This window comes from Phytophthora infestans, genomic scaffold (genome assembly GCF_000142945.1).
Source record: "Phytophthora infestans T30-4 supercont1.1 genomic scaffold, whole genome shotgun sequence".
Taxonomy (NCBI): Eukaryota; Oomycota; class Peronosporomycetes; order Peronosporales; family Peronosporaceae; genus Phytophthora; species Phytophthora infestans.
Window position 1 is genome coordinate 6,248,996 of NW_003303758.1, and position 27,743 is coordinate 6,276,738.

Consider the following 27,743-nt stretch of genomic DNA (forward strand, 5'->3'; position numbering starts at 1 on the left):
AGCGGATTTTTGCCGCCATTGCTTTACTAAGATGAACATGCTCTCTACTGAGCAGCTTCGAAATAAGGCTCATGAACAAGACACACCAGCCGAGAAAGACACAAGGCAAGTGGACATCAACATGCTAGGCAGCGAGCGGTCCCTGATGTCCTTCGTCTTCAACATCTCTACTCAAGTTCAGGGACTAAGCAACGACAGCGAGGTTCGTGCATCTAACTTGTCCTCAATGGGCTGGGCTTCATCTGATGAGGAAGGCGAAGAAGTCGACATTGACAATGAGAGCGAAGGCCGCGACATACTCAAGTCAAGTCGGCTGAAGAGCACACCGATGGTGATTTATGAAAAACCTCCGGCGAACGCGACGCGGCGAAGTCGGAGCTCCACCTCATCGACAGCATCTTCATTTGCTCACGAGGAGGACGACTCGGAACAATACCAGATTTCGCTCATGGCCAAACTCCAGCAGATGTCGCAGCAAGTTGAAGACACCCTGCTTTTTACTCGAGAACAATCTGAAGTCGCGCGTTCGGTACGCGAGCGCACCCGCAGTAATCGGCTACTTCAGGAGCGATCCAGCGTTGGTAGCTCCTCTAGTCGTTTCTAAACACGTTGCAGTAGTTGAAGTTGAGTCTGCACCACTAGTCGTTTCCAGTCAATCAGTGTCAGTTTTTTTGTCACACTCCAAGCCAATCCCTTTCCATCATATTGAGCAATTGTTTCTCGGATTCATTTACAATTTTGCTCTTAGCGTGCGATGACGTTCCCAAATCTTGCCAACTACGTTCCTGGTCAACACCGGCGAGAGCCCAAGTGCATCGCTACATCTGCAGCAGCCAAGAGGCCTCCACCACGACGTTCTCAACGAACCACAGTGAAAGCGGACCCGGGTCTGCAACAGGACCTGAAGTTGATGCTTGCAACGCTGTCGCCTATTCAGTTTGGATCTGCAGCCCCGCAGTCGACGCCAACCAAGCAAGATAGTCTGGCACCTGTGGAACAGAGCCGCCAGCGTTTGTTGGAAGATCAGGCCTTCCAGGCAAACGGAAGCTTCCAACGAATGCTCATGCTCGCAAACAATCCCGAGGTGAAGATGGACCCTGGTGCCATCGACCCACTCGCTGTAGTGATTGAACGGTTGCCAACTAAAGCACAGAGTTATCAGGGCTTTGATGTGGGCAACAGCTTCTCTACTGGCGACGCTAGTAGATCTCAGTACATGCAGGCAGTGGCAATGCAGAACATGGCTGATGTGGCTGCGCAGGTGGAAGACCCTACCATCAAGGCTCGATATGACCAAACAGCACACCGCTTACACGAGTGGGGGGAGAGGAGGATTGTTCAGCATCAACAGCAGCAAGAGCCCATCAATGCTGGACGAGGTGCCCTTCCTCCGCTTTCGTTGTCGCTCTCGCAAGTGTCACCGTACGCCATGGAACTTGCTGCTCGCAATAATGTGCCCAAGAAACGCTCAAGTCTGTCCAAATTGTCAAAGAAGCTGATGCACGACTGGTTCGAGCACAATTTGCATCATCCGTATCCAACTGAAGAAGAGAAGGAGTGGCTTGCACGGGAAGGAGGCATCACGCTCGAGCAAGTGAACAACTGGTTCATCAACACGCGCGGCCGTAAGTGGAAGCCCATGATCAATAGGCTGATGCAGGAAAAGCAGGCTGGCAACTGCTCACTTTACGATAAAATGGCAAAGAGAATTGAGGAGCCATATCACAACCCTTAGTCCAAAACGTTAATGTTGAATACTTAGATTTCCAAGCGATAATGTGCCGGGTTTATGGTACACAGCGATAATTCGCCACCTGTTTTGGCTGTTAAAAAATGGCGACGGATGGCGACAGCAGCTCATGCTCGACAGTGTATGCTATGAACCGCGTGCTGATTCTAGGCCAGTTCATTTCGGTGTTGATTGCATGTACCGGTGTTTTCTCTCAACTGTTGAATGGATCGTTTCAGGTGCGAGTGTTTCGCATCGGACGTCTTGGAAGATGGCTACAAATGCGCCATAGACTGGAGTGATGACTCTTACTTTGTGCATGTGGATTGGTTGTGCATTATCTTCGTACAGATCCACATCCCAGTGACGCAGAGCGCTGGCAATTATCTGCTTTTATGCCTGTACTTGGTGGACCCCATCATGCGGTTCCGACGCCAAAAAGGCTACAAACTCGAGATCCCGTGCTGGCAATATCTGCTGCTGGCATTTGCTGATGTGGAGGGAAACTTTTTAGTGGTCTGCGCGTACAAGTATACATCGATCTCAAGCGTCATGCTGCTGGATTGCTTCACTATTCCAGTAGTGATGCTTCTGTCAACTGTGTTTTTGCGAGCCAAGTATACACGCTCGCATTTTGTGGCGGTGCTTTTTTGTCTTGTGGGCATCAGTGTGTTGGTCATCTCGGACGTGATTCGCGACCAGGAGACTATGCTCAAGGCATCGTGGGACGTCTCAGCACTGTATGGAGACTTTCTCTGCTTGTTTGGAAGTGCTGTCTATGCCTGCTCAAATGTTGGACAAGAATATCTCGTCAAGAAGGAGAATCGACGTGTGAGTAGCTTGCTGCCTGTGGTGCGTGAATTGTGCTAAATACGACGGTGATGGCAGATGGAGGTCCTCGGTCTAATAGGGCTCTTTGGCCTTCTCATCAGTTCTGCACAAGCGACGTATTTTGAAGGAGACATTGTCCGAGCTGTAGACTGGTACGAAATGTCTCTTTGCAGTAGTCGTAAAGTGGTAAACCAACTCGCTTACGACATGCAACCAGGACTTGGCCCAGCATGCTGTGTCTACTTGGCTACATCATCACGTTGTTCGTCATGTACAGTGCCACGTCGGTGCGTACGACAGTTTGTTGCATCCCCAAGTTACTGGATCTAACTTCGATGACTTCGTGCAGATTTTCCTAACTACAGGCGATGCCGCCGTCTTCAACTTGTCGCTGCTTACATCCGATTTCTTCGCGGTCGTTGCAGCCAAGTATCTTTTCAACGAGGAGCTCAGCAGTCTCTACTTCGTGGGCTTCTCTCTCGTCATCGTGGGAGTCTCAGTCTACAACAGGTCGACCACCGTCGCAAGCTGTAGTGACCCGTTCGACGTCCAAGATGGCTCCATCGATCGCCTGTTACCTGCTGAACCTTAGAATCCATATTTCCTACTACGTAGTACTATTCCACCTCAAACATCACCGCATTATCAAACTATACGCGAAGAAGACGAAGTATATGGTCTGAAAAAATGTAGTAAATGAAAAAAAAACTTCCAAGAAGGAGCCAAACCTCAGCAGGCAACTAGCCACAAGCTGTTCACCACGTTGCTGACCTGTTCCGAGTCCCAGTTCGTCGTCACCTGCCACAGCTTGGTCCCTGTGTTGCTGCGTTACTTATCAGCTAGTCAATGTCCACAGCGTGTCCCTCGCTTCATGTCTATTCCTCCTTCTTGACGTTCAGCGACTCGAGAGCCTTAGCAGCGTCGTCTCCAGCCGAAGTGTCAGTGGCATCAGCACCGTCCTCAAGCTTCTTATTGTTGGCCTTGGCGGCGTCATGCGCTTCCTTAAACTTCTGGGCGTTCTCAGCGTTGCCAAAGCGCAGCGCGAATACCTGAGTCTCCACGACGCCCTCAGCAAAATCGTAGCAGCTAAAGACCCAGGCGCGGTCGCTGCCCATGTTAGGCGTGAGCTCCGTACGCGACTCCACCAGGTGGTTCACCAAAATCTTGTGCGTCTTTTCCTGGCGCATGAGCATGCGCACCTTCTGGTGCTCCTTGTGTTTGAGGAAACGCACATCACCCACACCACGCTCGCACCACGTCTTCTTTCCTGTTCCCTTGTCCAACAGCGACTCACGGTAGCAAAATGCCTTGGCACGCCTAGATAAATAAATTGGTTTAAGATAAAATACCTATAAAAACGCTTCAAAATGCTTTTTAGCAACGTACTGCTTAAAGATAACCTCCTCCTCTTCCTCGCCAGTGGTCACTTCGACCTCGTCGAGCTTCACAACGGGCTCGAAGTAGGCCTGCGGCTCCTCCGACTCCGGGTCCTTGGCGGCATCAGTCTCCTCGGCCTCGACCTTAGGCGTCGTCCCCTCCTTCTTCTCGACCTCAGACATTTTAGTTGGCTCGAATTCTTGATTTCTGGGGAAAGCTACGACTGGCGGTGGGCCGTCTATATCAAAGGTTGCGTGAAGGTCGCGTGATGTAAGTAAAGCGCGCTTCTAATCAACTAAGCGCGCTGATTTGTGTACCACACTAAGGGTCGCAGTGGCTACACTTTGTTTCTATTGGATAAAACTTGCCGCACATCTTCGCCCATCAAATCGTCGCTGTCTGCAGGCTCTCCGCATGGACGCAGACGCTGACAGCGTCAAGAAGCGCAAGGCGGAGCCCAATGCCACGTTTCGCAAGAAGACGCGCCGCTCCGGTCGTGATAAGAGCGAATTTGTGAGCGTGGAAGTTGGTATGCGCGAGTTTAAGAAACGCCTGGCTACCTCCGGCACAAAAGACGCTAGTTGTGGCGCTGGAGCCAATGCAGTGGAAGATCTAACTCAAGACGTGAAGAAGACGAGAATGCGAGCCAAATCGAAGACAGCCGATTCGAAGACGACAGCACGGAAGACAGGGGCACCTCGGGTGCCTGCAACGAAAGCAACAGCAGCAGAAAAGAAGACAAGGGTGAAGAAGACTGCGACTGCTGTAACTAGAAAGAAAGCGACAGCAGAGAAAAAATTACCAGTGAAGAGGAGGACGCGCGCTGCAACGAAGATGACACTTGCAGAAGTGAAAGCGCAGCTGGAACGAGAACAGAGGGACAGGGTGGAATATCGTATCCAGACGCTGTCTCGGGATATGAAGCCAGCTGCTGCATCAAGTGCAGTCGTTGCTTCTGCTATAGCTACAGCTCCTGCGTTTTCTGCTCCTGCAGTGGCCGCTACATACTCCAATCCTGATGCTTCACCTGTACAAATTGAGACGTCTGCGGTTACTACTGCTCTAAATCCTGTCATGGATGCGGCGAGTGAAGCAGCATTGGCAATAGCGGAGTCGAGCCCAATACGATCAAGTACTACTGAGCAGCATCTCCCAGACACGTCAGCTGCACCTCCAACTGCCAGCCATTCGGTTGACGCAGGTTTTGTCTCGTCGGCTGGTCCACCGGCTAACCTGGTAAAGAACGAGTTTATTGCTGATGACATGGAAGAAGATCTCATGTTTGCAATGGCGCTTGAGGAGGTGGAAAGAAAGCTTGCAACGCCGCGGAAAGAATCACCTCCGTCTGGTGAAGCTGGAGCTGTTGCAGCCTGTAATTCGTTCAGTCCGGTAAATTCTCCGTCGCCTATTGCCCCAGTAAAGACGGCGGCTGTAGAACAACAAGCTAAAGCGCAACTCATAGAGCCTCATAGTTTTGCTCATCAGCAGTCGACGGAGGCAGCCATGGACATCAAACAACAAGAATCCGCTCCCGTATTGGCGCCTGAGGTGCTGAAAGAGATGGAACGCTTAAGACGAGAAAATGAAGTACTCAGGCGGTCCAATGAACTTCTCCAAGCTGCTGTAACGTCACCTGCGCTGTCAGAAGCTCCTGTTGAAAAACAATACAAAGAGGAATCTGCTGCCCATGACCGCACAAATGAATCCGGGCAGTCTAATACCACCGGAGCTAAATCGACAGCCCGATACTTGGACTTGGCTAGGTACGATAGCGATCAGGATATGAAACAAACAGCTTCTGTCTCGGAAGTCGATCAGATTCCGAATCGCAAGCATCCTTCTGTAAATTACAGTGCGCACTCGAAACTACGAGTCGAAGACAAGCAAGGCAATGTAGCCGCACTTACTGACGAGAAGGGTAGTACACGTGGAGATCAGCGCTACTCTGGTACTGACAAGGAGACTGTCGCTGAGCAGCAGATAGACCCAGACATTGTGTTAGAGCTGTCGAGTGGCGCCACATCGCAGGCACAAGCGCTGTCAATGCCATTGTTTGATCACATTACATTAACCAAACAACAGATTGTATATGAGCAGAAACCAAACCAAGGAGGTGAGGTGCCACCAGAAAAAGCGCCGTCAACAGAACTCTTTCCACCAGAGGAGAATGTATATGTAGACCAGCAATCTGTGCATGCCGCGACTGGAAGCGATGGTGATGTGTCGGATGTCAGTATGTCTGAAGATGAAGAAGAAGGTGAAGATGACGACGATTCTGTGACAGAATATTCGCGAACGTCAACAATTGACAGCGGAAACTACGACAAGTACAAAGTTCATCAAGAAGACGAAGTGGAGGCTGGCGAGGCTGAATGCATGGAAGGCGTTTCCGGAGGTGAGCTGGATTCTGTGCCACCATCGTCGACCCTTGGCGACTTTAAACAATGTGAAGCAGTGGTTATGGATGAAGCTGATAAGCCAGACGCGCCAGCAAGCAGTGAAATTCTCGAGCGAACCACTGCCCCTAGCAACTCAGACGAGGATGATGAAGATGCTGGCGAAGATGAAGGTGAACTCATTGGAGTAAAGCGTGTAAAACGACGGGATGTTATGGTAATTTCGTCCTCATCGTCATCAGAATCGGACTCGGAAATCGAAGAAAACTACACGGATGACACGCCCAGCTCGAACGTATTAGAGGCCGCTTTGAAAGCTGCAGGAAGCGACCCTAGTCGTAAAAGCGAAACTAAGTCATCTTCCATGGCCAACGCTGGTGTTAAACAGGGTGCATTGGCGGGAGGTCTTCGAGAATGTAAGGCGATCCCGTCCGCTGCCACGTCGACGTCATCGCCCGTGGTTGCAGTGAGATCCAAAAAACGGAAACCCATAGGTCTATCGTTTTCTACTGCAAAGAAGTCTCCTAATGTAAAGAGCTCTCTGCTTTGGCCAGCACTAGACGAGTTCTACGATTTTCTGCTGGACTTGTCACCGCGAAATGTCCGTCAATCTGGAAGGAAGAGGGCGCATCTTGAACAGCATGCGGGTGGGAAGATACCAGCACAGCACTCGTCAATCGAAGACTATTGCAATGTACAGCTCGAGGCGATTATGGAAGAGCTGGTCGCATCCGTCAGCAGCACCACGGATAGAAAAGGAGGAGGAGGCTCAGGCCCCACTCGACATCTGTCACTCGCGTCAGTATCACCTTGCGGCACCCAGGGGATCTCTACACCGTCATTGGGACTGAGTTTGGGAGCCATTTTCTTAGAAAGTGGGTTTACCGGAAACACATCCAGCAGCAACGACTACATCCTTACGTTTGATGCTTCTGGGCTCGGTAAGAGGGCTTCATCGGATTTCATCAGTGGTGATTTGGTGCTTCTCCGCTCTCCTCGCTGGAAAAACTACGAGATGTGCGTTTTTGGTGTAGTCCTGTGTGACTCTGTGGTTGCAGTTGGAGGAAAAACCGGTCCTGGAGGTAAGATCGGAGGTGGAGAAAGTGACCAGATCTGTGTGCTTATTCGTGCTCAACAACGAGACCGAGATGATGCAGTCGAAAACTTTGGTGTTTTAACTGAGTTATGTCTCTCCAATCAACGAGCGCCCACTTGGCGATGGTCGATGCAGCAAGTACACAACACAACCACAAGTGCCCGCGAATTCCAAGCGATAAAGGCAATATCGTTTTTTCCAAACGATCTGAAGCAAGTTCTACTACGCGGACAGCTAGTACCAACTACTAGGCCAGAGAAGAAACCTGTCGCTTCATCTTCGATGCTCTCGTCGCGCCTACTGAAGTATCTTCACAAGCATTACAACGACTCGCAAGTCCTGGCAATCCTTGGATGTCTGGGAGAAGATAGCCGAGTCATCATTCAAGGACCGGTAGGCTGTGCTCTTATTTGACTTTGGACTTTCCTCGCATGAACTAACCGCACCCTTTGTTAACTTCGTGGTAATTTTACAGCCCGGTACAGGTAAAACTAAGACGATTCTCGGGCTTCTTTCTGCTTTGCTGGATGGTGCTGGTCTAGCTACACTCCAGAAAACAAAGGGCACGACGCGTATTCGGGTGGGAGCGTCACTGCAAAACGCACGAGCGTCTGCGGTGTCTAAGACTGTAGCTGAAACTTCGATTCGTGTTCTCGTGGCTGCACCAAGTAATGCTGCCGTCGATGAACTGGTGCTACGAGTTTTGAGCGAAGGCTTGTACGACGGCGAGAAAGGAGAGTCCTACCGCCCTCGTATCGTACGTGTCGGTCGCCCGGAAAGCAGCCAGCAACTTGCAAGCGTAGCCGCAGCTCGAGAAGCCAGCGAAAGCAAGAAAAACCGCAAGAAAATGCGAAAATACGCCCGTGAGGTGGAAGAAGTTCTACTCGAAAGTTTGGTGACGAAGCACCGCAGCACTTTTCCGACTGCGAAGCAGGCGCGCCAAGCAATCATTAAGAATGCTCAGATCGTGTTCTGCACGCTTAGTGGAGCGGGATCCGTGGCGATGTGTGAGTTTGCACAGGACTTCGACGCGCTCATCATTGACGAAGCAGCCCAGGCTGTAGAAGCGAGCACACTTATCCCGTTCAAGTTCCGACCACATCGAGTTGTACTGGTGGGCGATCACCGACAACTACCGGCTACTGTGATTTCGAAGAGCCTCGTGTCCATGGGCTACGATCGGAGTCTGCAGCAGCGGCTCGTTGAAAATGGCTCGCCAGTGTTGCTGTTGAATCAGCAGTATCGAATGCACCCTGAGATCTCCGAGTTCCCGTCCGCGTACTTCTACGGAGGGAGGCTGGTACAGGACGACAACATGCGCGAGTGGACTACGCAGGACTACCATCACGACCGTGCTTTCAAGCCTTTACTGTTTTTGGATGTGCAAGGAGCTCAAACTCAGGTGAATGGGTCCACATCGCTACGGAATATGAGCGAGGTGGAGGCTGTGATCCAACTAGTTCGACGCCTGCTGACGAAGTTCCCTCGAATCGAGTGGAAGAAGCGCATTGGTGTCATCGCGCCGTACAAACAACAGATCTATGAAGTGCGTGGAGCAGTCGGAAAGCTGGAGGCAGAGTTTGACCGCCATCTTGGAATCGAAGTGAACACAGTGGACGGCTTCCAGGGCCGCGAGAAGGAGATTATCATCTACTCGTGTGTCCGCACGAGTTATGGCGGCCGCAGGAAGAGAAAGAAACGCAATCGTGGCAATGAGGATGACGACGTGCTCGACGCTTTCTGGGCTGACGAGCGACGGATGAATGTCGCCATCACTCGTGCCAAGAGCAGTCTGTGGATCGTCGGGAACTCGAAGCTGTTGAACCAAAGTCGCGCATGGCGAGCTCTCATCCAGCACACGAAAGATCACGATAGATACATCGGCGACAGTGTTGCCACGCTAAGCTCCTCTAGCTCATCGACTCGGAAGACGAGTAAGACACCCACACCCAGCACGTCCAATAAATAGCCAAACAAATAGACCAAATAGAGACAACTTCAACATAAATTGGCGTTGGAACACACTATAGCGAGGGAGAGTAATGACATTTCCAGTTTGACATGCTAGCGCCCTATGAGGCTCGTCGTCGACGTACGGAGTGGCCCGATAGCGTGCGCCAGGACTCGGAAATTAAGGAGCTAGACGAGGAAAACGGCGAGTGGATTATTTGCCGTACTTGCGCCGAGCATTATGAGCGGTAGGCGATTTTTTTTTTGCGTATCGTATTTCCTTTGTCTGAGTTTTTCACTGGCTTTGACGCTGCAGAACTCAGAGAGGCCGCAAACCCAACGACCCAAAAGGTTTCAAGGTCAAGATGAACGGGAAATTCCAGGAGGCTGCCTGGGTGATGCACAAGAGTCGCGTCGTGGCTCACAATGGCACCTCAGACATGACGACGCCGGAGGAGGAAGAGAGACGACGCGAGATTGAGATGGAGATTGAGGCTCAACGGATTCTGCCCAAGCGACGGAGGGTTGTCAGTAGTGAAGATGAAGGTGAAGAAGGGTATGGGGAGGTTGGAAACAGAGAGAAGACACCAGTGAATGTACCCTGTACTGCAGTGTTGGTTCATCTCCCGACGACTGGATGGCGCTGTCCGGGTATCGTGCCGGATGCGTTTTATCGTGAAAATGTGGAGCTAGTTCATGCCTTTGCAAAGTACTATGTGGGGACGTATCGAGTCAATGTGGTGAGGGATCTTCGATCAGACAAGTGAGTTTAAATGGGGGGGGGGTTACTTAGGTGATTTTTTGTCTTACGTGATGATTTGCGAGTTTACTACAGAGTTATGCTGTTTTCTCATGACTGCGAAAACCGAATTGTGCATCGAGAACGACCAGGTCAACCAGATTCCTGTGAAAGGTGCTACTCTGTGTGGCTGCATAACAAGAGTTTCAAGAGGATTTTGAAGAAGATGGATCGTTATACACTTATTGAAGAAATCCTACGCCACTCGTGGAGGTACACAAGGCTGATTGAGGATTTGCATTGGGTGTTTCTGACTCAATTGTTGCTCGTGCTATTTATTCAGGATGTCAGCCGAGGAGCTATCCGTTCTGTCCAGGTTTAAGCACTCGAGTGACATGAATCTTAATCTTGAAGGCAGGAAGTTGAAGCAAGCAGCCATGGCAGCCGTTCAACATTTCGGCGGGTCTGCTACATGTACTCGCAAAGTCTCTGGCAGGACCAAATCAATCGCAGCTAGAAACGAACGCTTCGACCGAGTCCAGCAGCCACTTTCGATGGAAGTGATGTTGCAACTCCAATCACTTGACTCATCGATGCACGACGGAGGTACCGCTGCAATGGAGTCTGAGACCATGCGGCATCCGGAAGGAACTGTGCAGCGACCCACTTCACCCAAGGGCTATCTCATCCAACAGAATGCTGCAGCTACAGAAGCCATCGACCAGTTTTCACCATCACGAGACGAATAAACCAGCGTGGAGTCTTTACACGAAATTCAATTCGAATCGGCATGGTCATCAGAACAAACGAGACAAGAGGTAATCTTATCCGTCTCAGAGAGGAAACGTTGACATATCCATGGAACCTGCCACTATATCGTTCATTTTTAGCAGAAGTACCGTTGACAAGACTTCGAGTATGGTAGGGCGTTCCAATGAGCCAAAATAGCGACTAAGTACCTTGATGTCGCGGATTTGAGCTGTCATCATGGTGAATCTCTGCAGCTATGTCCGCTTCAGCGCAACATAGCTCATTCCAAAAGACGCTAAGTGTCGGCGAAGGTCTGCAGAATCACGATCTCCGGGATGGCAGTTTTCGTCGCACTGTTACTGCTCGTCACTGTGGTAGTGGTGGGGTTCGCTACCAGGCACTGGTTAACTGGTCGACTGTCGCCGCTGAAAGATCACTCGAAGAAGCAAGAGGAGTTGAGCGCGGAAGGGGTCGAGATCGTTATCCAGAAACCTGTTCATGAACGCCGTCTTAAGCTGGCGTTGCCGGACCTCTCCTCCATCCCGATCCGCTCACCTGTCGGTCCGATGAAGTCGTCAATCCGAAGTGCTCTCAAGGAACTTCGCTCTCGCCAGATGGTTCAAAGTCTCTGCAGTAGATTTGAGTCACGCATGAAGGCGCCGAGCGAGGCTAAAAACAGCACAAAAGGTGCCACGATGAAGCCTACCGCTGGGATGACTCAGCAGACAAAATCTCGCCGACGAGACGCACGGGACGGAATTGTTGCTCCCGTATTGTTGGTCAGCGATCTTGCTAAGGAGGCGGAGATCACTACTAATGCCCGGTCAAACAATTTAAACAAGTTCCTTAGCAGCTACGGGTCCAACCTCGACAATGCGGTGTCTGCAGAACGACATGTCGTCAAGAACGCAGACGCCATTTCTGTTGAGCAAATGAGCTCGGACGCTGACTATGACGCTGATCAGTCCATGCTTGATCCGACTGAAAAGTCTGGGAACGCTGAGGAGACCACGTCGTCGCCTAGCGAAACGTTAGCCGAGAGTGACGAGCCTGTCGTGAAGCTGGGGAAGAACATGCGCAGCTCTTCTCTGGAAGTTGTTGAACTCCGTCGACGTACACTCCTTGAACCTTTAAAACTGAATCTGCAGACGCTTCAACTAGAAGCTGAGTACTCGAACCAGTGCGACTCGCCCCCGACTGTAGGTAGTGAGGAGGACGTTTCTGGTCTGGTCGGTGCTACAGACTGCGATCCTCTTATCTATGAAGAACCTCACGAGGGCAACAACAACGTCACCACGAAGCGTGGTACCGCAGCAAAACTCTCAATAGCCTTCACTCTCGTGGACTTTCCTCACAGTTTCAAGGGGATGACCCCGGAATCCGTGGACAACATGCCCAGCTCCGACGCTTCGGCGAAAGAAGCCCTCGCCCGCTTCAAGCAGCAAGTACCATCAAATAGCCGGCGCGCACGCACCCTCGCCACACTTAAAATTTAACTTACATGTCAACTCAACTCTTTTCATTGTAAATGGCGTGTTGCACACCATCTTATTCTTCTTTTTAACCAATCATCGGTCCGTGTACAAAGTCACCCAAAACCAATCCGCCGCCACCAAGTCACTTCCCGCTCTACCCAACGCCACTGTACGATGGTAGACGCCGAGGCGCAGACCAAGTCCACATTGCCGGTATGGACACGACCCCCACCTAGTCCATCTAGTGATATACGTATCTTCTAACGTTTTATGCGCAGGCTACTGTGGTCGGCGTGGAGAAGGATGTTCTTTTTGGCGTGCGCGTGCGTAAGAGCTTTGGCTCTCGCGCTTTCTGGGGCACCGTCGTGGGCTGCTATTGGGTCTCAGGCGGACTTTTCTACAAGGTAAGCTTCGACGACGGCGACGTGGACATTTTTTCGGCCGACGAGGTGCTGCAGGACGCGCAGGCAGCCAAATCACACGCCAAAGAGAACCCACAACAACAGGACAAGGAGACAAGTGACACAGCAGCAGCAGATGACTATTTCCGAGTCATGAGACTGCACAAACTCAAACGGAAACGCGACGACCCGGTGGACAATTCCCCCCTCCCCAACATCCAGAAAGTGAGTCTTTGGGGCCAGAGACTTTACGCCTCCATCTACACCAATGTGAAGAACGAGACGTTCATCAAAGACCTACTCAAAACGGAGGATGGGCAGGTGGGAGAGATGGAGGCCACAGGACGCGTTAAGGTCGGAGATATGATCTTAGCTGTCAACCAGACGCGAGTACTGGGAATGACCAGCAGAGACCTCGCAGAGCTCATTCGGAAGCCCCAACGCCCCATCACGTTGACATTCTATCGGCCGCTGCACTCGCAGCTACCAAAAGAGCAACAACAGACACAGACTCAACAGGCACAGCGAACTCCGGCAACGCCAGCAGCAGCCACGGCTGAGACGCGGACTCCGCAGACGCAGCAGCCGGTGCCAGCTCCGCAGCCTCCTGTGCCGCAGCCACCCGCTGCACCAGCTTCTGCTGTGGTACCACCGTCGTTTGCTCCGCATCCAGCGCTTGCACACCCGCGACCACTGGCTCAAAGTCTAGCTCAGCAGTGGACAAATGCGTCGCAGCAGCTGTCGAACAAGGAGATTATCAGGCAACGATTGAGCCAGAACGCTGTAGCTAGACATGCTAGCTATGTCCCTGGATACCCGAGTGGTGTTTACGTACCGGCAAATGCAGCTTCGATCCGCACAATACCTTCTTATCAAGCCCAGCAGCAGTATATGCAGAGCGTTGTCAGCACTGCTGCCATGCGAGTGGCTGCGGGATACTCTGTGCGAGGTATACAACCGGCAAGACCGATGAATCAGCCGCAGATTTCTACAAACGCAGCCCAGCACATCCAGGAGAATCAGCGGCGTACAAATGCAACACTTTATGAAAAAGTGCAGCAATTGCAGGCCCAACGGAAAGCAGTGTCCGTGGTGGATAGGCCTTCAAACGAGCCCAGACGGTCCCAGGCCGCTACGATCAATGGAGCGCAGGCGATCGATTTAACGCAGAACGAACCAGAACAGGGAGAAACTTCGTCACTGCCTGCTAGAACCCAGCAGACTACGTCACAACAATCGACCAACCCAGTACCAACAAGTAATTGGACCACCAATACGACTCGCGAAAGCCCCCATGGACCTAGCACACTTGCGTCCTCTACTCTGCTGACAATGCAGGACGTCGAGACAATAGCAAAACTAGCTGAGCGAGATCCTGTGGCTGCTCAGCGTTTGATGACCACAGCAGCAGCTCCCACGTCGCCGAATGAGGCTTCAGCAGATACAGAGATGGAAGATGTGTCACACACAATGTCGTTCCTGTCTCCAAGTACATCGACCGATAATCCGACAGAGCGGGAGGCATCGGCCGCATCTCGTGGAATGTCTTTCCTGTCGCCAAATGATTTCATCGTGGAGTCGAGCACCCCGTCGCGCCCAGAAAACTCAGCCGAAAGTGCAGCGAACAAGCCGAAGTCGAATGTTAGTCTCGTGACTGTGAAGGTTACTCGCAGCCGGTTATACCTGACATTAGGTGTGCAGGGCACATTAATCGCCGTCACTTCCTTTGTACAGGATGAGTTTGGACGGCCTGGTGAAGTGGAGCAGAGCGGCAAAGTGTTTCTCGGCGATGTGTTAGTGCGTATCAACCACGTGTTCATCCTCCCGGGGATGACGCCTAACCACGTGGCAGAAATCGTGAACAGTTCTCCTAGACCGATGGCACTTTGGTTCGAGCGCGCATCTTGGGAAATTCTAGACGGTAAAGCGTAGATCAGTCGTGTGCACTAGTACTGGAGATCTATGAAGACTGGTATTTAGACGAAGTGGGTGGTGTATGAAGAGACGATGGACAACCATAATAGCAGGTTAGACGTATACGAAATGCAGCGGTTCATTGTTACGCGTTCAAGTCACTACTCCTTTGTTGGTCGCACACGTCTTCGTTGGTTATGGATGATGGAAGTGCCAGTCTGAAATCCTCAAAAGACGTTGTCGTACTTCTCCATGGCGCCAGACACCGCATCGACCACTCGGACCTCGTTCATGACATAGACCGATCGGAATGCGCCCGATTCGTCGAAGCGCTGAATTGTGCGCAGACGCCGCGAGCTGTCGATGCCTGTGATTGTCTCCACCATCAGCGGACGACCTGCAGCAATTTACCATAACGAGTTAATCCGGTGATAGCAATTGTGAGAAGGCCATTGCTGTCGTACCTGAGCGCTTGGAGGTGGCCGTGATGATGATGACGTTCGTGCCGAGCTCCTGCATGGTGATGTCGGAGCCACGCAGGGACGGGTCGTCTGTCTCGATCTTGAGGATGCCGTCCGACACGGGCTTTATCCACATGTGCTGCATGGACGTCAATCCACTCATGGTCGTCCTTGACTGGCGCTGACTCCACACTCCTTCGTCGTCGCGGAAGATCAGGTCGTTTGAGCACACCTGGCTGCCCTCGTCTTGGGGCGGCATAGTGGTGAGTTCTCCGTTCCAGCGACCTTCCATGCTCGGCAGCACGTGGAAACTGCAGCCATTGACGCGTACCGACAGTTGGTTGAAAAAGGCTCGACCTGAGCCCGCTTTCTTGGTGGCAAAGTGCGGCGGCAAACTGCCGTTCAACGAGCGTGAGATGATGCTCTTCTCCATGCCCAGTCGGTGCACCGTGCCATCGGATCCCGCGGCCCAAATGTTGTCTACAACAGCAGCAGCATAACAGTTTAGTGCTTGTTCTACCTCATTCTACCTGTTGTAAAAATCCACCTTCTTTGAGCATCTGCATGTTGTTGTCCTCGTGCTTCCTGCGGTTTTTGATACTTTCGGCCAGGTGCTTGTAGTTGAGCGGGTGGAAGGGCTGGTGAGCCGCCTCAATGTGCACGAGCACGTCTCCGTCTGTGATACCGAGCTCGCCCAGCGTCTTTTCGTCTGGCAACTCCTTGCCCTTGTGTAGCAGTAGGATGAAGTTCGCATTCTCCCCACTTTCCTGATAGGCTGCCTTGACGCCAGCCACACTCTCATGCGGGGTCGTCTCCAGTGAGAACGCCTTGGTCTCGCTCTTGATGGTCACCTTGATCTTCTCGGCGGCAACTGAAGACGCTGCTGGAGAAGCCATCGAGTTAGAAAAGCTAGAAAAGATCACGAAGATAGACTTGCTTTCGGCTCGCAAAATCCGATTGTGGGTTCTGTACTTATAAAACAAAATGTTTTGTTTGCTCTTTTTAGAACTTTCTAGACCAGAAAATTTTATATACATGTAAAGCACTTTTATGCGGGGTGCTCAGTACAAAATTCTTCGGCAGCTTCATTCTACAGTAGATAACTCCAGAAAAAGCGCGCGCAGAAGTGCTTTATTTTAAGAGAGCGTTGGACCAAAATAAAATGTGCGCTTTCTTCGAAGAATAACTTTTTGGTCTAGAAAGTTCTAAGCTTAAAAAAGTACAACCTATTTTAACTTTTAGAAAAGTGTTCTATATTTTTTTAAGGATGAGCGTAATTTAGACTAAATTCTGTATTTCGTTCTTTTCAGCAAGCGCACGTCATCATGTCTTCGATGTCCATGCCGTAGCATAACTTGTACAGACACGAATGTGTCCACTTGTGGCCGTTGCCGCGCGATTTTACGATGTTGCTTATTGTCGCCACTCGCTGGGCCAGTGGCCGAAGCAGCACACGGCAAATAGGATCTATTGCCGTTTGCTGATCCTTTAAAAGCATCGTCTCGCCATTGTACAAGTGGCATGAAGCTGCTACCGAAAGCGGAAATGCTCGATCTAGACTGGAACCTAGAGCCAAGTCGACCTTCAACAAGCGCGGAAGCTTCGCAAATCGGCCAATATTGTCCCACGCAAAGGCGAGATTCAAGAAGCGAAAGCTGCAACAAGCGGAGGCAGAAGCAGACCACAGCAGCTGCAAAATGTGGTCGGCTTCGCACTCGGACACTAGGAGGACTTGACCGTTGTCGAATACGAGTACAACATCAATGACGCGCAGGAACTCGTTCATCTGATCCACATTGGCCTGTTTCAAAATGGTGGAGTAGAAATTCTCCGTTCCAAAAATGCGAGTCGTTGACCAAGCCAGACGTGCGAATTCCTTGGGATAAATCCATTGACATATGAAGCTCTCCAAGGCCTCTACTCGAACGACCCCATCCCGATCCTCAACTGAAATAGCACCCAAGATCTCAGCGTGATTCCATGGCTTCTCTTGTGCTGGGGAACAGTTCACCACTTCGACGCGTTGCTGCTCTTGCACATTCTCCTCCAGCTTCAGCTCTCGCTCGCACTCGTCCGTATGCGCAGTGACGCAGACCTCGTCTTCCAACCCGTACTTGCGACCATTGCTACAAATTTGTGCTACCACGTCGTCATCGATGTCTTTAAAGTTACAGCAAGCCTTGGATTCAATGACGTGAGTGATCTTCTCTGCACGTAGCTTGTCTTGGTACATTTTCGCCAGAGACCAGTCTTCAGGAACCCACTCCGCCGTTCGGTCGTGCCGAGTCTCCCGATAATGAAAGCCACTCCCAGCCCACTCCAGTCCGTCCGCAGACTCCGCCTTCGTGTTATGTACGACCCAGTTCAGAACGTCGACTGCGGTTAAATCAGAGACGTCACAGTGCGTAGCTTTGGTTTGAAGAATACTTTGAGCCACTTCATCGAAGCTAGCGATCCACAGAGTTTGGTTACGCCCCAGCTGTCTCATGCGTCCTGCGCCTTGCATCAACTTGTCCTTATTAAGTTTTGGCCCTAGAGTCAGCACGGCAGCAGCGCTTGGTGGGAGCTTCATATCGGCTCCTCTTGATCGAGCTTCGTCAAAAACCACGAACGTCTCCTTCTCCAGCATCGACGACTCTTTCAGCGGCATTACAAGACGCCTTTCCCTCTCGGCAACCATCCAGCAGTTCATTTGGTCTCGATTGTCGAAGTACGTCACACCAGCAAAGCCAAAGTCTGGCTGCCGAACAAGATAGTTGGCTGCTTCGTGGTTCATCACTCCGGCCAACAAAGCGCCGGTATCGATAAGAGCTTGCGCACCTTTGGACAGCGCATACAGCAGCACGCTCTTCCACGCAATTGGAGAGCTGTCTTGGCTCGGTCGCACTATCTCGTAGCCATGGCTTTCATGCATGATTTTATGGAGCATATCTCCATTAGTTCCGCGCAGCACAGCGTAATCAGGTTCTTTTTGCGCTACTGACAGCGGCAGGAGACGGTGGTTGTCGTTTGTTCCCGAGAACCCGACACTGTTGCCCCCTGCTGCGAGGTTCCACGCAGTCCGTGACAATCGTTGCGGATACTGCTGGGTATCCTTCGGAAAGACGCACGTATTCAGGAAGAAATTGATCGTCTCCATACACAACCGGAAGACTTCGCAGAGTGTCTCGAATTGTCGAGCATCAGTCAGACTGATGTGACGTACATCACACAAAGCCTTGCGGGTTTCGACATCCAATCCAGGTTCGACACTGGAGAACCATCGACCATGTTGATGTTCCTGTTCAGAAATGTCCAAGCGCAGCAGCTTCTCAAACGCTTCTCTAACCTCCTCGTCTGTGAGACCTCGGTGATAGTATCCCAGCAACGTTTGAACGATGCAAACGTCCGGATGACTAAATTTGGATTGTTCCGCAGAAACATCCGCGGCACAGAACGGAATTGCGATTCTCTTGGGTCTCGTTTCCGGAAGCGGAAGTCCAAAATCAACACGGTACCGCTTCTCCGAGCAATGCTCCAGGACCTCAAACGCTACCAGCCCTCGTAGTGCGAGCAGCTGATTGACATACGGCGAGAGTTTCTGCATGTGCTCGCCAAGCGCAGCCTCCAGACTTACGGTCGAGTCCGTAATAGCCACAATGAGCGAAGCACGAGCAGCTCCATTCCCAAGCATGTTTAGCCACATCAGCTCAGGCTTGTTAATCAGATCCAGCGCCAATGCTTCTTTCAACTGCTTTCGCAGAGGCACTGTACTGTCGACTGTGGCGTTTAACCGAGTGCCTTCGTAGGCACCCAACCGTGTCACATAGTTCGGCGAACAGGCCACGTGGGGAGCTTGCAGAACCTGTCGCACTCGAGATTCTGGCCTTTTGCTTGCGATAACTCCCAATAGAGCCTCTGCTGCCTCCCACCGCTCAACCCCATGATTGAGCGCGATGGGCCGACCTGCTGCATACACCAAGTGATACTTGTGATGCAGCACTGCGTCGCACTCATCAAGCACGTCAATGTACTGGCTGGTGTCGAGGATCTCGTCCAGTAAATCAGCGGAGACCTCATCGTCTTCGTCCAATTCTAAGCGCTTCAACTCCAGTGACATTCGATGCTCAGGAGCGACCACTTGAATACCACCAAACATTTTCATCTCTTGTAAGACATCATGAATGACTTCGAGCTTGCGAACATCCAGACCAATCTGTCGGTGGAATGGCTGCTCCAAGATGCACAACTGACTGGCTGAAGCGGACAAGTAGCGATGTATGTACTGGCAAGCCTCGCCCAGTAAAGATCCCAGGAAATGCGCACGAACAATCCGTCCATCTTGACTATGAGCGAAATGCAGGAACAACATTGGTAGAATCACGCGAGTCTTGCCACGGCCCATATTCAACTGGCAAACAGTTCCGGGACGATCGATGAGATGCTGTGCGACTACCAACTGCTCGTGTCGTATCTGCAGTCTACCTTCCACCTCAAACGCCAACCAGTACGGGTACTTGGCCGAATCCCACTGACGAGAGTTGACCAACTCGTCAAGTATTTGGGAGTCGGAAAGTTCATCTCGATGCGATGATTTCCACACAAGCCGCTCCAGTTTGTCCTCCAAGACGCAAAGCTCCATAAATTGGAGGACCGTCTTCTTAAAGACTGTTCTCGAGCCTTCACTTAGTCTTGGCGCCAGTCTGAGGAGCGTTTCGTCGTCGAGAGCACATCGTACCAGATCGATAATTGTCAACTTTGGCGAAAAGTTCACAAGAGTTAAGAGTTGATCCCGTGTGCCACTCGTAGCCTTCGAGTAGAATCCATACAAACAAGTCTCCAGTTTCTTTCGGCGTGAGGAAATGTCCTCCAGTAGCATCGCAAACGAGCCAACCAACGTATCTTTCGAGCCTTCCAGCTTCATTTGGCGTTGCGAGTGGTGGCAGTCCCAGCTGGTTCGCAGCTCCTCTATTATTTCGTGAATCATCATGTTGGTTGGAGTATTCAACTCCAGTGGGAACATTGCGTTGGCCTCTCCAGTTTCGTAGCTGAGAAAGCGCTGGAGTCTCGCCTCGGTCATATTCACGTAATCCTCTTCACCTGGAGACTCCAGTATTATCGTTTCGTCACGAACATTGCATGTCGACGAATGCTGCAGCTTGCCTAGGACGCGGCGCTCCTCGGAACGCATTAGTTGACAGCGCAAAGGATTGCGTTGGGTATGCGCTACACACATGTCACTGTACTCTGCCTTCTCATCAGCTCCAGCCATGGACAAATTCACTGTCTTGTCTTGGTCGAAGAGAAAAGCTAGGCGAGTAGCGCCACCCAGCAGCGACACAGCCAGGATCTTCACCGCTGGCTCACGAAAGCTAAGCTTACATATGGACTGCAAAATCTCCACTTCAAAGCTTGAATACAGGCCACTCGGTCGGCAAGCTCGTAGCATCTGTACCGCAGCTTGGGCGCCGGTCATCTGCAGCCTCTTAGAAGGTACATTTGTACCCGCTAGAGTGCAAACTGCTGCCAGCTGCAGTCTCGCGCTGCTCGTCTCGGCTTCGAACGTCTTCAATCGGCGATGGACATCGTAGCACGCCACATCTACAAAACTGTCCGCCTCAGTGGGAATATTAATGTCCACCATACCGTCCCAAGCTTCTTCCACGAAGCCTACCGGAAGCAGCATCCGAATAACTGGACGTGCCGTGTCGGATTTGTCCTGTAGCTCCAGCACCAAGTACCGACTGAACCGCGGTAGAAAATCGTCGAACTGCTGATTCATCGCCAGAATGTAACCTTTGTGCTCCACTGACTCGAACTTCAGCTTGCTGTTTAAACGAAAGGCCAGCCGGAAACGCGGCAGCTCAATCGCTATCACTCCTTTCGAAGATTTCAGCGGGTGCAGAAATTCTCCGTCCTCGAAGTTTGACAGCACTTGCAACACGCCCGGCAGTGACGATCGCTGTACGAACCTGTCATAGTCGTCCAGATTACCCAAGATTTCTTCATACGGACGTTCCCAGTCACAAAAAGGAACTTTGTAGCACTGCAGTGCTCCACTCGCATCAAATCTAGCAACAAAGAACACCTTCCGGCACTTCGCCTCCTTTGGTCGAAAGAGAATACAGTTCTTTTCCTCCCAATACCAGTGAGAGTACAGTTCTCGTAGTCGTGCAGGAAACATAGTGCTGAAGGTTTGGACCCATTGGGCAGAACACAGCTGAAGAGTTTCCGTGACCTCGCCCACCGCATCTACCGTAAGCTCCTGAACAAAGAGTTCCTCGCCAGTCTCCAGGGCGAAGTCGTACAAGCGATCACAATACTGGCGCTGCATCCGAAGTACCCCAGCTTCACGAACCACCTCGAAGTTGCAACGTCCGAATAAAGCCAAGAACCGCTCGTGCTCTCGAATTCCGGTTGGGAGTCCTCCAGGAGCATTGCCATCAGTCAGGACAACGCCAGTGAACAGATTAATAGCGTAGTGAGCGTCCGCGTCCTCAAAACATCTCCCACATGTCTCGCCATCCCCGTCACTCACTTGTTTCCATTCCAGACCAAAGGGGCATGTTGGAGATACCAGCCGAATCAAATCTGTAAGCACACGGTTAAGGCCCATCGTCCCCACTTGGACAACCAGCTCCGTAATTCGACGAGACATCATCTCGGCCCCTCTGCTTTCGACACGACGCATGGCGTCGCTGGCTGCGACGCTAATGCTTGAGCAAAGAAACGAGGTACGAAAGAGCACGATAAGTTTGCACACACTTTGGACCGCTGTGTCGTCCCTGAGTACGCTAGAAGAGCGTAGCCATACAGGATGCACTCCTTCTGGCGGTATACCGCGATCTGCTCAGGCGATGATTCAACCTCGTACTGTTCTCTTAGATTTCCGCCCAACGAGTTGCCATTCCAGCAAATAATTCCACGGCCACCTTCGCATCAGGAATAAACTGGTGGGCATATCCAGCCAACTCACTGAGAAGCGGTACGCACTCGAATCTACGCGGAGTTTGTTCCAGACTCTCAGAAATTCCTCTGAGAGTAGCAGAAAGTCCGCAGCCCCCTCTCATCCTTGAACAGATCTGTCTTCCACAGCAACTGCGGGTCCTCCTCGTCCGTGAGATCACCAACTTGATACAGTGACTGCCGCACGATGCTTTTCACGCAGGAATTCGACCACGGAAACATGTCATTAAGTATTGCCCACTGCAGCTTTCGGAACTGCTGGTTCGGATACGCACGTAGAGTTCCCAGCACATGAACGCCGTCTTGTCAAAATCTTTTGGCTGCTGGTGCAGATTTGCGTAGACCAGATTTCCACGGATGTCGCTTCCTCCCGGCCAGCTATTAAGCCACTGGCATTCCGCAAAAGGTTTACCCAGTTTCTCGGTGAAGCTGATGATCACACTTGTTGGCGTGGCTCTGAACGGGTCCATAGTTTCACCAGCGACGTCCTTCCACGTTAAAGCTGTTCCATACAACGTTGGATTCCACACACACTCCGATACGAACTGGGACAGACTCGACAAACCATCAATCGACTTTGGTCCATACGACTGTGGCAGATGATACTCGCTGGGACTCGCTGTAAACACTTTGTTGGACGCATATCTCGCTTGTTGCGATGGTGCGTTGTGGCAGTGGAACGCTTGCCACGTAGTCTGACTAAGCTTTGGGGTTTCCGTCATTTCGGCAGTCGGCTTCGCTGGAGCAAGCGCTCGCTGTGCGGTCAAGCACAAGTTCCCCAGAATCTCCAGATTTCGTGGCATACACAGCATGAACAGCACCTTGTAGGCATCACTTTTCGTCGGAGGAAGCGGCCTAACCAGATACTGCGGCATTGCTACAACCTGCTTTAATTTTGCTTCCTTTTCCTGAATTGTGGCGTTGCACACACCGACTCGACCTTGCAGCTCCGTTGTAGTAAGGCTTTGGCGATACTGCAACTGATTGCTGTGAGGATACGCTTGCGAGAGTCGAGCTTCCTCAATCGCGAGCTCTCTTTTATTCGAGCTCAGCTCCTCGTACAAAGTTGAAAGTTGTTGGCGGAGGTTCACAGCCTCTTCCTTTTTTCTCTCAATCTCATTCCACTTGCTCGTCACATGCGCTTGCCACTCCTCAGCTTCGTGCTCGTAGGCTGCCTTAATGTCAGCAGTGGCCGCAACAAACTTCTCTCCAAATTCAAACGTTGGACCCTGATCGGTCAAGTGGAAGAGCTTGGACTCTCTTTTAGCGTTTTCGTTCCATCCACGAATGTACTTGGCAACACGCTGAAGTGCAGAAAGGGCGCCCTGATTACTGAGAACAGCCACCTTCAAGTCTCTCCAGTTGAGCGCGATGTTGTACTGCGACAATAGAGGCACTTCGACCACACATTTCTGGTGAACTAAACAAAACGCGATCCAAACTACCAGCATCTCCCGACTGCGTTGCTCCACGTCCAAGGTCGAAGTCAATTGCGGCTGTTTGTGCCACTCACAGACAACTTGCTGGTACTGTGTAACGAGGTCTTGTACATCCTCCACACTAAACGAATCACCGCCTGCTGTGTCGTCAGTTAGAAGACGAGATCTCTCAAACGTAAATTTATCAATCGTCCGCATCACCAGAATGCACTTGTACGACGCGGGGGCTTTGTTGGATTTCGCCCACTCGAGAAGAGTTTCGAGACCACACGACGCTCCATCAGCAAACTCACAGGCATTTAGACTTATTAGCGCACGACGTCGACGTTGCTCCACCGACTCGTTAGAATTTGACTCTTTTTCTCGCTTAGGCGAGTAAATCTTGACGCGGCATTTTTGGTCTTCTAGCCGCCGTAGAGTTTCGTCTCGGGGCAAAACGTACTGACTAGCAGTTTTTCGATTCAATGCATCAACGAATCCCTCGATGCTGCCTCGTAGTGTCGAGCACTGATCCTGCAGCGCTGACACGTCATATCCACTTTCCAGCAGACCCACCACTTGCTGGACGACAACTTGTAGCATGAAGAACAAATCGTCTACAGCGTCACATCCATTCTTCACTCCAATGCTACATTCCCCATTGTAAACATCGCCAACTTCGTTGACTTTAGCTCGTAACAAACTCAGCAGGAACAACACCATAATCTTTCGGAACAATCCATTCCCACAGCACAAATTCTGCTCAATCGCCGCTTGGACGAGAGGCCAGCAGGTATCTCGAGGAAGACCCCCAGTGTGTTGTCCCACGTCGGTTGTCCCTCCCTGAGGAGTAATAGAGGAGCTTTCATCCACATCAGTGGCCGACGCAACCGCACGCTGCACAACTGCTTTTATGAACTGCGGAGTCTTCTGATGTCCCAGTTCGTGTGTCTTCGCGCTTCGCTTGGACCCGTGTCGACGTTGCGCTTGTAGGAGCTCCAACTGAAACGCAGCATCATATTTCTTCATTAAGTTCGCGCTCAAGTCAGCACAACACAACAAATGATGCGTCTTAGGAGCAGAGCCATGAACACACTGGCCAGTTGGCAAGAAGTGCAACATCCGCTCCCATCCGTCGACGAAGATCACCTTAAGCTCCACTTTAGTGGCACTCAACATGGTGCGTTGGATGGCACAGCCATACATCGGAAGCCACGGGTCGTACCACACATCTCCTCGCTTGTGACGCTCCGTACCTTCGTCCTCAAGACGATGACAGGCCTCCTTCAATCCGTCTAGTTCGTGCTTCGTGACAGCTGAAGCTGGCACAACTCGATCGTCTGCGAGAGGCTCAATACGACCGCAGACATGATCTTGCATCTCGACCGCCTCCAGATTCGCAACAAACGCAGCAAAATCCTGGATTAAGGTCTTGCATAGTGCTGGGTCCTGACAGCCCCGAGGAGCTTTGTGCTTGAAGCGAAACACTGCATTGAGATACTCGTCGTCCATTACTCTCTTCGTCTTGTTTCTCTCGCGACAACTTCCAAAGTGAGAAGGCAAACGACACATCTTCGTGAAGGCCAAAACTCTCAATCAAATGAGCTCCGAGGTTGCCGCAAGAGGCGTTATACTAGCTGTCCATATTTCTAGCACCACCTACAGAGGCCAATTGTTTCAGACTTTCAGCCAATCAAAACGTCGACCAGTAGACCGGCACTCTCATCGCCACTTTATCCTAAGCAGCCCCAGCCCCCACAAGAATGCTCGTCTTGCGGCAACTTCTTCAGCGCAGTGCCGCGCGCCCTAACGCGCTCACCTCATGTGCGCTGACCAGGAATGTAGGTTTACGCAGAATGACCCGATGATTCTCTTTTGTACGTATTCTCACCACGCGTACATCGATATGTGCAGCCTCTGATGCGGCCTACGCCAACCGCCGGCGCCAAACGCTCGCTGTTCAACATGACACAACGCGGTAAACTCAAACAGCTCAAGAGTCTGGAGCAGGCGGCCAACGCCAACCCGGAAGACCCGTACACTCAACTGCGCTTCCTACAGGAGCTCAACCGCAACAACTATCCGGCCCTCGTGGTGCGCCGCGTAGAGGAGAACCGCTTCGCGCTGGACGAAGCCGTGCAGAAGGAGTACATTAAGGCTTTAGTTAAGACAGGTCGTCTCGACACCGTGGACCTGCCGAAACTTGCCCGGCCAACCGAAGGCGCCTACGCTGGGGCCGATGCGGCGCGCCAATTCGGGGGTCTTGCCGCGGCCGGCCCGGCCGTAGCCCGCAGTAGCCAGGGCCTGTCGGCCCACGACCCGATGTACGTGTCCATGGTGGAGGGCAGCTTCAAGAGCAACATGTGGAAGACGTTAAGGACTCTCGGTGTCGCCTTCCTCGTCGTCTCGGCGCTAGGGGCAATGTTGGATGAGAAGGTCGGTAAGATCGGCTCGGCCTCCAAGGTCATGGGCCCCACAGGAAGTGACAAGCGCTTTAGCGACGTCAAGGGCGCTACGGAGGCTAAACATGAGCTGGAGGAGATCGTGCAGTTCCTGAGAGACCCGGCCCGCTTCACGCGTCTGGGAGGCAACTTGCCCAAGGGCGTGCTGCTGACTGGCCCGCCTGGTACGGGTAAGACGCTGCTCGCTCGTGCTATCGCCGGCGAGGCCGGAGTGCCGTTCTTCTATTCTTCTGGATCGGAGTTCGAGGAGATGTACGTGGGTGTTGGCGCCCGTCGCGTGCGTGACCTGTTCGAGTCGGCCAAGCGGAAGGCTCCGTGCATCGTCTTCATCGATGAGATTGACGCTATCGGCGGAACGCGTAAGCTCAAGGAGCAGCAGGCCATGAAGATGACGCTCAACCAGCTACTTGTGGAGATGGACGGCTTTGACCAGAACAAGGGAATCATCGTTATCGGTGCGACCAACTTCCCGGATGTGCTAGACAATGCGCTGATCCGCCCGGGCCGTTTTGACCGACATGTGACGGTGGACTTGCCTGATGTGGCTGGTCGCAAGGAGATTCTCGAGTTCTACGCTGGTAAGATTCCTCTCGGCGAGGATGTGGACTTGGACGTGCTCGCCCGCGCCACGCCCGGTATGTCTGGCGCGGAGTTATCGAATCTGGTGAATGAGGCTGCGCTCCGTGCATCGATGAAGAGCGCTGACTTTGTGAATATGGACGCCTTTGAGTATGCCAAGGACAAGATTCTAATGGGAGCGGAGCGCAAGTCAGCACTAATTACACCGGAGTCAGCCAAGCTCACGGCTTATCACGAAGGTGGCCACGCGCTGGTCGCTATTAACACGCCGGGAGCGCATCCCGTGTATAAGGCTACCATCATGCCACGCGGCCAGGCCTTAGGTATGGTATCACAGCTGCCGGAAGGCGATCAGACGTCCATTTCACGCAAGCAACTGTTAGCTCGGCTGGATGTGTGCATGGGTGGTCGTGTGGCCGAGGAACTGACGTTCGGCGAGAACGAGATCACCGGCGGTGCATCTTCTGACATCCAACAGGCCACCAATGTTGCCCGTGCAATGGTGACAAAGTACGGTATGAGTGAGGATGTGGGTTTGGTATTCCACGATCTGCGTGGCAACGACACGAGTGCCACCACCCGCAAGACCATCGATGACGAAGTGAAGAAGCTGTGCGACGCCTCCTACAAACGTGCGAAGGACATTCTTGTGAGTAAGAACGCCGACCTGGAGAAACTAGCCAAGGCGCTGCTAGAGTACGAGACGCTGTCAGGTGCTGAAATTGACAAGATCCTCAAGGGCCAGCCCCTCGACCGCAAGCCTATGAAATAAATAACCGACACCCAAGGGCATCTGTGGGGAGAGGGAGATACAGACAGAGAGGTAGGGCGTATGGGAACTCTATTCCCGCTCGCATTGCATCGACTCATGTGCCTCTTGTTTGGTAACTGCATTAACACAGAAAATGAGAGTGTCGATTGCTGTCTATGTGTGTGCTTTGTCAACTGTGTGGCTGTTGCTTTTGGTGTAGTCCAGGAAGCGACGAGGTCAGGATTTGCTTGGTGGAGTCTCGAAAAAGGTGGTGCGCTGTGCGGTCCCTTTCGAGCCCATTTATAGCCAAAGTTTATTGTAAGCTCTGTGGTTGTTCGCCACTTGGTCGCTATGGACGTGAACTCGACGCGTCTGGCATGGCGCACGACGCCCGATTTGTGTCTGAACGATGAGTCACTGGTCGACGTCATCACTGGATTGCGAGCGCAAGTGCAAGCGCTTGAGAAGA

The 27,743-nt window shown here is 52.0% G+C and overlaps 9 protein-coding genes across 9 annotated transcripts; 6 read left to right on the forward strand and 3 right to left on the reverse strand.

Moving 5' to 3' along the window:
* Window positions 1-1,216: 1,216 nt before the first annotated feature.
* On the forward strand, window positions 1,217-1,735 carry PITG_01080 (uncharacterized protein; the record flags this gene model as incomplete). Its single annotated transcript, XM_002909554.1, has 1 exon — window positions 1,217-1,735. One exon carries the CDS (start codon window positions 1,217-1,219, stop codon window positions 1,733-1,735), a length of 519 nt encoding a protein of 172 aa, XP_002909600.1.
* A 98-nt stretch (window positions 1,736-1,833) lies between these two features.
* Window positions 1,834-3,152, forward strand: PITG_01081 (Drug/Metabolite Transporter (DMT) Superfamily; the record flags this gene model as incomplete). Its single annotated transcript, XM_002909555.1, has 5 exons — window positions 1,834-1,968; window positions 2,081-2,560; window positions 2,618-2,712; window positions 2,778-2,847; window positions 2,910-3,152. 5 exons carry the CDS (start codon window positions 1,834-1,836, stop codon window positions 3,150-3,152), a joined length of 1,023 nt encoding a protein of 340 aa, XP_002909601.1.
* A 60-nt stretch (window positions 3,153-3,212) lies between these two features.
* Window positions 3,213-4,148, reverse strand: PITG_01082 (ran-specific GTPase-activating protein, putative; the record flags this gene model as incomplete). Its single annotated transcript, XM_002909556.1, has 2 exons — window positions 3,213-3,877; window positions 3,947-4,148. 2 exons carry the CDS (start codon window positions 4,117-4,119, stop codon window positions 3,436-3,438), a joined length of 615 nt encoding a protein of 204 aa, XP_002909602.1.
* Window positions 4,149-6,932: 2,784 nt separating this feature from the next.
* Window positions 6,933-9,398, forward strand: PITG_01083 (uncharacterized protein; the record flags this gene model as incomplete). Its single annotated transcript, XM_002909557.1, has 3 exons — window positions 6,933-6,938; window positions 6,989-7,822; window positions 7,905-9,398. The coding sequence occupies 3 exons, from the start codon at window positions 6,933-6,935 to the stop codon at window positions 9,396-9,398; spliced, it is 2,334 nt and encodes a 777-aa protein (XP_002909603.1).
* A 92-nt stretch (window positions 9,399-9,490) lies between these two features.
* On the forward strand, window positions 9,491-10,867 carry PITG_01084 (uncharacterized protein; the record flags this gene model as incomplete). Its single annotated transcript, XM_002909558.1, has 5 exons — window positions 9,491-9,627; window positions 9,696-9,913; window positions 9,992-10,142; window positions 10,215-10,391; window positions 10,462-10,867. 5 exons carry the CDS (start codon window positions 9,491-9,493, stop codon window positions 10,865-10,867), a joined length of 1,089 nt encoding a protein of 362 aa, XP_002909604.1.
* Window positions 10,868-14,286: 3,419 nt separating this feature from the next.
* Window positions 14,287-14,697, forward strand: PITG_01085 (uncharacterized protein; the record flags this gene model as incomplete). Its single annotated transcript, XM_002909559.1, has 2 exons — window positions 14,287-14,333; window positions 14,391-14,697. The coding sequence occupies 2 exons, from the start codon at window positions 14,287-14,289 to the stop codon at window positions 14,674-14,676; spliced, it is 333 nt and encodes a 110-aa protein (XP_002909605.1).
* A 75-nt stretch (window positions 14,698-14,772) lies between these two features.
* PITG_01086 (uncharacterized protein) lies at window positions 14,773-16,068 on the reverse strand (the record flags this gene model as incomplete). The annotated part of the gene is made up of 3 exons (XM_002909560.1): window positions 14,773-15,055; window positions 15,123-15,599; window positions 15,667-16,068. 3 exons carry the CDS (start codon window positions 16,013-16,015, stop codon window positions 14,886-14,888), a joined length of 996 nt encoding a protein of 331 aa, XP_002909606.1.
* Window positions 16,069-16,425: 357 nt separating this feature from the next.
* Window positions 16,426-19,503, reverse strand: PITG_22672 (uncharacterized protein; the record flags this gene model as incomplete). The annotated part of the gene is made up of 1 exon (XM_002909561.1): window positions 16,426-19,503. One exon carries the CDS (start codon window positions 19,501-19,503, stop codon window positions 16,426-16,428), a length of 3,078 nt encoding a protein of 1,025 aa, XP_002909607.1.
* Window positions 19,504-25,245: 5,742 nt separating this feature from the next.
* On the forward strand, window positions 25,246-27,295 carry PITG_01087 (cell division protease ftsH; the record flags this gene model as incomplete). Its single annotated transcript, XM_002909562.1, has 2 exons — window positions 25,246-25,323; window positions 25,397-27,295. 2 exons carry the CDS (start codon window positions 25,246-25,248, stop codon window positions 27,293-27,295), a joined length of 1,977 nt encoding a protein of 658 aa, XP_002909608.1.
* Window positions 27,296-27,743: the final 448 nt, after the last annotated feature.